The following is an 11,045-nucleotide window of genomic DNA, read 5'->3' as shown; positions in this document are numbered from 1 at the left end:
TGCTCTACTGGCAAAATCTATTCACAACGTTAAGAACCTATGTTTAAGGAACTGCTACATTAAAGAAACCGATCTACAACCTCTAACCGATGCCATATCTCGCTTGGATCAACCTGTAAGTTTGGCCTATGTATATTAACGACCACTAGGTGCGCTGCATGCGGACTACCCACACTGACCCCCTAAAACCGGGGGTGCACATTTTGAAACAGGGAATTCCCCATAGACACACAAAACCTAGTTTGTGATTCACAAAAATATCGGACGCAAAACTGCAATAATCTTACAACATCAGACTTTTTACTGTTAGCTTGCGGATCGCGAGGGGCGCTGCAGGATTTTGTTTAATGGGCCAGTAGACATGACGTCACACAACAGCGTTATAACGTGGCGTCGTGTTAATTGAACAAACAAGTTGTGCCAAGCTGAACAAATGTACAACCTAATTATTTTTTAAATAAACCTGAGTTATTTGCCCAAAATAATTCTGCAAACTTCTTCATAGCCACGATAGACGCTATGTAGCTTACACTTCTAGCGTCGTAGATGAACTAACACGTGTTTATGTAGATGGGGATTTTGGATCTGAGAGGCAACAATATTGGAAGTGAAGGGGCGACTTTGCTTAGAAGTTGCGCTCATAAAGTGGAGGAAATGTGGTTAACTAAAAAAGATATCGGCGAAGTTGATTTGGAATATTTACGCAAGGTAAGTTCGCAAATTTTATAATAAGTAACAGACTCACAAATGAAAAGCCTCGTTTAATGCGAACATAAGTCCCGCAAACACACTAATTTCATAGAATTTGTAGCTTTTAGTTGGCGATGATATACTTGTTTTTTATATTTGAGGCTGTGAAACACTCTTGTATGTTTTACAGCTAACAACAGTGGAATTAAAGGAATACTAACAACCTTGACATCTAAATGAACTTCGTTTTATCTTCCACCAACTGGTTTCGCCGCCTTATACTTGTTTACTTATTTAGGAACCCTAAACGTTTTTAAGTTTCAACAGATTTGCGATAATTTGCTCTCACCACCAATCGGCATTTCTGTATTTACCTTATTGCCACAATCTAAACCCGGGTTGTTTAAACTTGGTGTTAAGTGTATAATTTTTAGGGGGTCCATGAAAGCCTAATTCAAATATTAGTGTATGTTTAAAAAGTAATCAATTTTTCAAAAAAAAGTTGAATTAAATAAAACGATTTTGCACTGAATGTATTTAGACTCCATTTTTGTGTTGTGATGTGAACTTATGACGTCATCTGTAAAATTCCCTTCCACGGTGGTCCATGGGAAGCAAAAACAAATTTTAGATATATCCGCAAAGAAAAAGTTTAAGAACGCCTGATTTAAAACTGTAAGGTTCAGCAAAAAACTTTTCGCATATAACCTCTGATAAACCCTCTTAGTGTGGCACGAAGTTTAACTTTTTTTGTTTTAACCTGATTGCTCTTTAATGTAATTTATGGCGCTCATGATATCCACGATACAGTTGACATATAGTCTAAATTAATTTGTCAATATAAAAAAAATATTTTGGCAAAATTTAACAAATCCTAATTTGTTCCTTTTATTGTAGATTTATATTGAGCCTTATTTTTATTTTGTAGTGCTTGTTTGTTGTGTGTGTAAAAAAAGGCGATTGTAAAAATAATGTAGAACAATTGAGTCCTTTATACATATTTCTGCACGCTTATTTTGTTGATTTTGAGTAGTAAGGCGTGGTATAGAGTTGGAGAAGTTGCTTAGATTAACTCAAAAATCAACAAATTATTTCATTAAGTGCCGAATAACTGTACGGATTAATGATTGCGGGTAGGGTTTAAAAGTCTGTGCTAATAACTTTAATAATATTAAACGAAAGAAACATAAAAATTATCGAATAAAATATATAGACTTAGCTTTAAAAAATCAGTTTGGATTCCGGTGTTGTAATGACTGAAGCCAATGACTTGACTCAAGTGTATGTCACTGTTTTTAATTGACTTGAATTAAGTCGTTTTGGTAAAATTACTTGACTTAAGTCTTTAACAAATGACTTGACTTGGACTTAAGTTATTTCACAAATATTTTTCACAAATATGTGTGTTTACTTTTGTGTTTGTTGTCTGTTGCAAATGGTTTACAAATCCATTTCGAACAGCACAAAACTTAACATGTTTCAGGAACTCTGAAAATTCTTATTTTAAACATTTTAAAACTTGACAAATTGGAAAGATCATATTTAATAAAAAACATTTTTTTTTAAATCATCAAAAGTCGAAAGCACGTCAAGGCTTTGCCAAATTTTCATTTAAAACCGAAAAAAAAATTAAATACAGAAGTATTACACAACTCATTTACTCTTAAGCCCCTTAAGAATAAAATTAAGCTATTGCTTAAAGGCAGTTTATCAGAAAATAATTAAGGCGCGGCGCAAAATTCCTGCGTTGATTGATTGCGCAACTGACTCGTCCAAACACGTGCGCGAGAAAAAGTTTGCCATTTGCCAAGTTGGATGTGAAGGAGCAACAGTCTGGAGGAATGATGTTGTACGTTTGTTGGGAAAATCTCGTTTTAACGCCACTGGGGCGTACAACTATTATGAGGTGCTGTAACAACTAGTGGCTGTCACGCGCGTCAATCTCGGCTGTGGGAGATAGGCTTTAGTATTAACCTCTTTTGACGCACGGAAACCGCTTGGGTCAAAGCAAGGTTCGGGCAGGGAACCTTGCTTGATCTTGGCGGTGCAAGGTAGTTCTGGTGCCACAAGAAGGTTAGGGTGCGTTGTAGGTGGCCCATAGATGAGGTCGTGGCACCGTGTTGAATAAATAGGTTGCATTTAGCCTCGCCTTAAATAGTGGGATATTCCGCCATTTAAATTCGTAGGATATAGCTAGTATGGCGGTTATAACTAAGGATTAGGGTTAGATTCCGACGGTTGTGTTGACGGGCTTGTCTTGTGTCCGTGTAACGCAAGTCAATACAAACCGGTATTGGCACCAAACCTCGCGTAGGGCATAAGATCCCCCAACCCCTGGCTTTAGATTTTAAATGCAGATTTAATGCCCATTTATAGGTTGGGTTTGGGTAAACAAGGTTTGCAAAAAGAGCGGTGCTGTGTGGCTGCGCTGTTTTGCACCGTTCATAAAACCAATCGTGATAACTAAGTATTGCATTTTAGTTCTCTTTTTCTTTGGAGCTAAATGACCGAATCCCGTAGGCACTGGTTTTCAAGATAGCTTAATGTCCTGGAGCAGCAGTAGTAGTACCACTTGAAACCAGTGATTTTGGCATTAGTTTGCACTAAAATGGCAAACCACAAAAACTTCGTAAAATCGCATTTTGGCGAGATGTTTTCTGCAAAACCTCTCGTCCGGTCTTTAGCTCAATTTTTTTGCCTCTGACATTTTGTGCATGTTTTTTACAGATATAAATATAATATACAAACTTCACACCCCACAGTCGTTAATGACGTTGCTAAATGCGGTAAATTTTACAAAGAATATTAAAAAAGTATGTTTCTTGTTTATACCGATATATACCGCAACTGGCAAATTCACGTGAGAGCCACGCCTTCTATTGTAGGTGTTTTGCACTTTTATTATTGTATTTCTGAAAGCAGATAGTGTCCGGATTGTCTTTCAGAGCTTTTTCACTTAAATCTGCCCTTTATACTTGAGCACACTGCACAGCTCTGAACCAATTTAGTGAGGTTATCGGCAACAACACATTTTATGTAAATTTTTATGCTTCCAAAATTAGAAGTGAACTCTTAACCTAAAAATGAAAAAAAAAATAAAAAAAAAAAAAAAAACGAACTCAATTTGGACAAAATTTGTTCAAACTAGTTGTTGTGCTTAACACTTCAATGCGATGAGACGATGGAATTCTTCCCCGACGAAAGAACTGTGTGTTGTGTTTGCACTTATTTAGTCTGCCACATAATAAAACAAAATTCCGCACGAACATTTGAGTCAGTTGCATTAATTTAAATGTGTTGCTGATATAGATTGTGGAAAGGGGAGGTCTTAGAAGTTCAGAAAGTTCGGTTGACTGTTTTGTCTTTTTTAATGTCGACTTGATCGTCGACAAATGACTTTTAATGTAGCGATTTTTTGCAGTTTCTTATTAACCATTTTTCCTACAGGCTTTTGATTTTCAGTTTTTCGCAAACACGCACATTCACCCAACAAACAGGCCACTACACGTTTCCGTAACATTTTCCCGCATTGTGGTTGGGTTCTCGGTTTAATGTGTCAGTGATAGGAAATAGGGTTATAGGAATGTTCGTGAAAAAACAGTCACTCATCCGTTGAAACTAGGGGGCTGTTCCCCCATATAGGGCCTTAAGGCTAAGAGTTTTAAGGTTTGTATAGGTTTTCATCGCAACATTTTTCCACATAGGGCTTAAACAGTCTTTAGGGAATAGGTATGTTCTCGATTGCTCACTGTAGTACGAAACCAGCGGACAGTTGCCCCCATGTATATAGGCTTAAGGAATAGGAGTAGCAATAGGTTGTGAACAAAAACCTCAACTGCTATAGGAATAGGATAAGCAAGGTTTAAGGCCCCCCATATAGGGCTTAAGGAGTAGCAATAGGTTGTGAAGCAACACCACAGCGCCTAGGGTTTAAGGTTTAGGGATAAGGATAGGCGCAATAAACAAAGCCACTGAATAGTAGAAGATGATATTTTAACCTTTTTTCTGTATTTTCATGAAACACCCGTCAAGTAAGATCGGAAAAGGACCACGTGACCGGTTGACATTATGACGAACAAACCAGATTATGACGTCAAAATGACTCATCTCCGGGAGTCCACGACGATCGACCTGACCACATCAACGTCAAGTTTGAACTTCAATCACGTCACATGTCATCTCTGTGTGATGACATCACTGATACGTAATCAGCGCACAACCACTAAGCGGGAATGAAGTCAACACCGCCTCTACTTGACGTCACTTGCTTCCAACAACTGACGTCATATTGTTGGGATAATGCTCGATGAAAGGGTTATGATGTCATATACTGACGTCACTCATCCCAAAACGTCACATTTGACGTTTAAACATTTATCGAGTTTTTGTTTTCCTTTGTCGCTGTATGTTTGCTGTGTCATTTATCGTCGCTTTTTTGTGGAAGTGTTTACGCGTAACCTATTGCGCTTAATATGGAAGCAATTTTCAAAAATAAATTTGTTCTTTTCTGCAGACCTGGCTTGAAAAAAAATAATGAATTAACAAGCTAAAAATAGTGGCAAATAAGCTATTAAACCAGTAAATTCCCCATGAAATACGTTTTTTTTAAATCGTCAAAAATGGAAAAAACACCAAGATAGCCTTGCCAAATTTTTTTACCGAAAAATCATTTTGCTTCAAATTGCCCCAAAATCTTGATTAAACCAGTTTGAGGCGGTTCTAACCGGTTTTTGTTGAAAAATCCGGTAATTTCCTATGAAATATGTATATTTTTAAAATCGTCAAAAATGGAAAAAACACCAAGGCTATAGCTTTGCCAAATTTTCAAATTTTACCGAAAGTCATTTTGCTTCAAATTGCCCCACAACAATCTACAAATAAAAAGCCTCGTTTAATGGGAACGGGGGTGAACTGGAGTCCACACTGGTTTCATAGAAGTTGTAGCATTTAGTTGCCGGTGGACTTCTAGTCCGTAATATACTTTGGGATGTTACTTTTCCAAATTCCGTTGCGCTATGTATGATGTTATGTTTTTTTTTTAACAAATGGATATCAAATCTCCTGCATGAAGCGAGAGGCTTTAACATTAGACAATATTCCACTTTAATGGTCGGGTAGACGTTTTTAATTTTGTCTTTTTACCTGAAGGCAGTGTAACAAGTTGCATTCCATTCATTTTCATGTTTCAAAGCACCAAGTTGATATTTGTGATCGTAATAAAATGTTGTTTGCTTTTCAGATAACAAGGGTGAAAACATTTTAAGATCATCGTTGGAACTAAACGACAATTGAAACAGCTTTGCTCAAACTTTTCTTCACAACTTTTTCAAGCTACAACCATTTGTAACAAACTTCTCTCACTAAAACCTGCTTTTGTTAAATTACCTTTATACACTCCAGCCAACAACAATGGTCGTTTATGGACGTTTTTGTTTTCTCTTTGTACCTGAAGGCAGCTAACAAGTTGCATTCCATATAACTTCATGTTTCAAGCACCTATTTCTCACCAAAACTGTTGTTTGTTTCATAGATAACATGGGTGACACTAAGGCAGGGATGGCGGATCTTTTCAACGCGCGGGTCACAAACGCATTCTCAATCCTTGCAAAATGCACAAGAGAGTCATATATTGTAAGATATGTTAATTTTATGCGAAGCTTTGCTGCTGCGTCGTTGTAAGTGTATTTGTCTTACGTTGGTAATGCAAGGTTTTTTGTTTTTTTTTAGGCTGCGAGCTCTTAATTTCCCTAAAATTATCGCCACCTACGTTTTACAGCGATAAACAAAATGCGTTTTGGTTGTTCTGCACACATTTTTGATTTTTTTACATTGACAAAATTTCGATGTTTCTAGAGAGGCAAGTGGGTCATTAAAAATGTGTGGTGGGTCATTTTGTGACCCGCGGGTCTGTGGTTCGCCATCCCTGCACTAAGGGAACATTAACAAGCCATCGTTGGAATAAATTAAACGATCTTCTCTGCAACTTATCTTTCACAAAATATTTTTTCGCTTAAAACCAGATTCTTTATTAGGAGATTTCAACTTTTTCAAACTCAACAACTTCCTCACACTGTAGTTTAGCAACAACCTTCTCACATCAAACCCGTGACAAACCATCTTAGTGTGGTATGTTGTGCTTATGTATTACTATAGGTATTTTTTTAGTGATTTGTGTGGTTGGTACTGTAGCATTTTAAGTTGTTTTTTTATTTTGTTTGTTTTTATTGCTTTTTATTACTTTGCCCATCCTAACAATGCAAAATCGCGGGTTCTATCATACGATTACGATGTTACAATTAACTTTACCCGGTTATCGCATTTATTTCTATCTATTTAGGCCTTAACATTGGAAGTAACACCTATTGAAACAAGATAAACATACTCTATGCCTTTTTGTGCTTTGTGGGGTCAATATCTCTCACAAGTTATTTGCCCAAACATTCTTTATAGTTGCAATAACATCGGTCAATGCGTGCTTTATGTTCCCAAAGCGTCACGTCTTTTTTGAAATTAACTCTCTAAATAAACGAAACAACATTTTTTGCGTTATCGTTCTCACCATCTTCTTTAATATATTCAGACCAAATTTTTTCAGCACTTTTGTGGACGAGTTTGCTTGGGAACAGCAAGTTTTTTAATACTCAACTTATGACGTAGATTTGTGACGTAGTTTCCGAAATTTTTTTCACCAGAAACAAAACCCTAGATGCGCCCCTGATCCACGTGTAGTCGTGTATATTTGTCCCTTTATTGTAGATTTAGAGTGGAGTTTAATCAGCTGTATTTTGCTGTGCTTGTTTTTCAAGTGTTTTAATAAAAAGATTTAAAATTTGTTGTAGAAGACTGGAAACAGTTTACAGATCACCTCCAAAGCCTAAATGACAATAAATGAATCGATTATATATTATTTTTTACATTGGTTTTATATTCAGGGTGAAATTCATAAATTCGGATATCATGGATCTAACGATTTTGCACATTAACCGCGACACGAACATATAGGCTACGTTTTCTTTAGCGACAAGGAAAAGAGCAATTCACGATTAAAAAAAACTAATTGAATGTAAAGGTAAATTTCAGCTTCCAGTTAATCAACAAATGTCAGCAAACAGCAAGAGTAAATTTGAACAACTTACTAAACCCACAGCGAATACCGGACACAGAAATCTGGTTTACAGTTAAGGTGTTGCGCAGTTACAGTTTAAACTTAAGTTGAAGAACTTACGCCCTTGGCGAGCAAATAAGCTAAAATGGATAGAAAACAGTGACAATAGTACGTCATAATATTAAAAATCACGTTTCTCGCTGTAACATATACTTAGGCTAGGACTTAATTTGTTATTCGTTAAAAAGCCTAACTTTAACTTAATTATTTTGCAAATGACTCCGTTGGGCCTTTTAAAATCATTTTCAAACTGCCAGAAGAAGAAATGACCAATATTATGGACGAAAAAATGGACAAGCCAACGTGCTACGCATCATGCCAAAACTATACAAAGAGAAAAAGAAAACAAATTATTAAGAAAAAAGCTCGCTTTTTAAACACACACACATAGTTGAGACCATTCTTTAAACTTACAAATTTCTCGCCGTATTTTTTAATTTAACATCAGCTATAATAAAATTATTCCTTGTAAATGCGCCGCTAGCGGCAATTGTCAAGACAACTTAAACAAAATTTCTCGATTCCAAACGTATGATAAAAAAATGTAATGTTGATGTTGGATAATTTTTCATTTTGTATGCTTATTTTATAATTTTTAATTATATGGCCTCGTAATGTTGTCTATTATAAGTATAATAACAGTGGATTCGTATCAGTGATTCTGAAAATGTAATTGTAATACCAAAGATTGTTTGTGACACTTAAAATAAAATAGTGTTGTGATAAATTCTCACTTTTTTGTTTTTTTACCATTTGTTTATTAAAACAGTACGTCTTTTGTGAAGCCCTTGGCACTGGTCTATAATCCTACCACATCTTCGTCCTTGTTTTTTTAAATTACTTGTAATATTTAGGTTAGGGTGCGAGTTAGCGTTTGGGTGGTTAAAGTTTTATTAGTATCTTTATTCTTACATATTTATGCCTTTTCTTTTAATTTCAACTTTGACAACATTGTGTTGCTGTTAAAATAAATGTGGTAGGATTCTAGATCAGTGCCTAGCTCTTTGTAATATCTGTTTTGAACCCTAAGTAAACTAACAAAAAATAATTAAAATATGACAAAAGAAGATGATCAAAAATCAAATCCAAGAGAAGAAGAAACAAGAGATTATTTAGAAAAACACAGAATATTGGAACTCTTGGATAATATGACCTCAATGCTGATCTATGCAAGACCAGGTACTAATTTTTTCACTTAAAGTGGATTTGAACATAAAATGCGCTTTTGGGAGAAATTTTGCCAACCAGCATTTACTAAACTAGAATTGTTGTTTTTTACAAGTTTAAATTTAGTATTAAAAGCGAGAATCATAATTCATGTCCACAATATTGTTATAAAATTCTATCAGAAAGAATGACTTTATAGTAGATAATTCCAATCATGATCGTACAGTTAAAATTCCTAATATTATGTATATACCCATTAAAAATATGCTTTTTTAGATGAACCGAAGGCATATTTAGTTCAACAATTAGAAAAGTTAAAGATTGCAAAGCAAAGTGGAATGTACCACCCTTGTCTGTTTGACGACAGTAATCTGATTTCTATTTTTGGAATGCTTGATCCAACCAAAAGAGGATATATCACCAGAGATCAGTTTGTGTCTGGTATGTGGCTCTACATATTAAGTTGAGTTATAAACTACTGCTACTCATCATTTACCAGGGTGAGCCTTTATGGTGCTTATTTATTAAATGTTTTTTCCTCATAATTGGGTTTTTGCTTTCAAATACACCTTCGTTAAGCTGTATGTTAAGTCTGAAGACTAAATGAAAACAAAAATGTAATTGTTTTTTGATTGACACCTAAATATGGCTAACCTTGTGTTATGAATCTAAAATCTTTTGAGAATAAGTATTTTGAACACGGGCTTCCCTTAAAAAAAACGTGAAAACCATTTTTCTTGTAGGATTGTCAACAATTGGAATTTCAAATTTTGACGAATACCCCCCTGGGTCTGAACTCAATAAAATCACCATGGACACATTTTTAAGGGAAGCGTAAGTAAACGTTTGTTGGCTAACCAAGTCTTTGTCCAATAAATCCGTGTGATTTACATGTAGTCAGTGGTGGGATTATTCATACTGCCTCACAAAAACTGCTTTCCAAAGTAAAAAGGTTTGCAGAATCGGTTTCTGCACAATTCTAGAGTAGACCAAACTTTCCTTATATAGACAGTTGATAACTTTGTGTAGGGTTTCTAGTTGTGGTTAGTTTTAACTTAAGGGGGTCTATTCCAAATGCAGAGATCATTACATAAAAATATCTTTCAGTTTTTAATCTGCATACAAAGAATTGGGAACATTGAAGAATGTGTAAGTGGGCGAACTGGTTATTAAATAGAGTAGTCCAACCACAGAAAATATATGTGGTTGAAATATGCTAGAGCAGCGGTTCAAAAACTGGGGTCCGCGGACCGCCAGTGTACTACAAAAAAACATGGGTCAACTGACCCTTGAATTTTTATAGGACAGTGAAATATCAAAATCATTGCAAAGGGGCAACAGGGCAAAATTTTTAGAAAAGTTTGGGAACCGCTGTGCTAGAGAGAGGCCTACAATCAATATGGGCCTAAAAAGTAAATCATAATTTTTTTTGGATATACTTGAACCTTTAATTCATTTTTATTGTTTAGAAAACAAGGATTGACAAAAGCTTCCTCTACTTTCAAGAAATGATGAGCTATGAAAAAAAAAAACTTTTGCTTTTTTCACTGTGATGGGATCGTCTCCAAGCTTTTCAGGCTATATTGTGTGAAATGTTGCACTGTTCGGTTTTATAAAAAACGGATTTATAATTTATTTTTCCTTATATTGATAGCCAGCTTTCGAAATTTTTTCTTTACCTTAGTAAAACATAACATCAACTCTTCCGAGATGTTCAAATATTTAGATGATATACACCAACTAAATAAACACATTTAGCCATATAATGACCTTAAACTTTCTTTAAAATAATAACATCTGCTTTACATGCGCAGTCACTTTCTTGTTGCTTCCCCACTAATTATTTAAAATGTATAGTTTTTGGGTGGGGGTGTTATTTTTTTTTCTACTTTATATCAGAGTTCAAAAAACAGTATTTTCTCAAAAAAGTTTGGTTGTATAAAACCAAGCTAGTGGCAGATTGTTTCCAATGGACACAAACGTTGTGATTTATGGAACCGCAATACATAACAGAGCATCACCA

At 35.3% G+C, this 11,045-nt stretch overlaps 1 protein-coding gene across 1 annotated transcript; it reads left to right on the top strand.

The window, feature by feature from the left end:
• Positions 1–8,894: 8,894 nt before the first annotated feature.
• LOC146138964 (EF-hand calcium-binding domain-containing protein 10-like) lies at positions 8,895–11,045 on the top strand. Its single transcript, XM_083393440.1, has 4 exons — positions 8,895–9,034; positions 9,299–9,463; positions 9,766–9,856; positions 10,492–11,045. The coding sequence occupies exons 1-4, from the start codon at positions 8,911–8,913 to the stop codon at positions 10,532–10,534; spliced, it is 423 nt and encodes a 140-aa protein (XP_083249566.1). The 5' UTR covers positions 8,895–8,910; the 3' UTR covers positions 10,535–11,045.

The sequence above is a fragment of the Ascidiella aspersa genome, chromosome 7 (genome assembly GCF_963924565.1).
Source record: "Ascidiella aspersa chromosome 7, kaAscAspe10.2, whole genome shotgun sequence".
In the NCBI taxonomy this organism is placed as follows: domain Eukaryota; kingdom Metazoa; phylum Chordata; class Ascidiacea; order Phlebobranchia; family Ascidiidae; genus Ascidiella; species Ascidiella aspersa.
The sequence above is the reverse complement of the archived record's forward strand: the minus strand, read 5'-3'. Positions and strand labels throughout refer to the sequence as shown.

Excerpts from the sequence above, each read along its gene's own strand:
- LOC146138964 (XM_083393440.1), top strand. The coding sequence starts at position 8,911 with ATGACAAAAGAAGATGATCAAAAATCAAATCCAAGAGAAGAAGAAACA. Across the intron at positions 9,035-9,298 it reads GCTGATCTATGCAAGACCAG|ATGAACCGAAGGCATATTTA; the intron begins GTACTAATTTTT and ends ATGCTTTTTTAG. Across the intron at positions 9,857-10,491 it reads GACACATTTTTAAGGGAAGC|AAAACAAGGATTGACAAAAG; the intron begins GTAAGTAAACGT and ends TTTATTGTTTAG.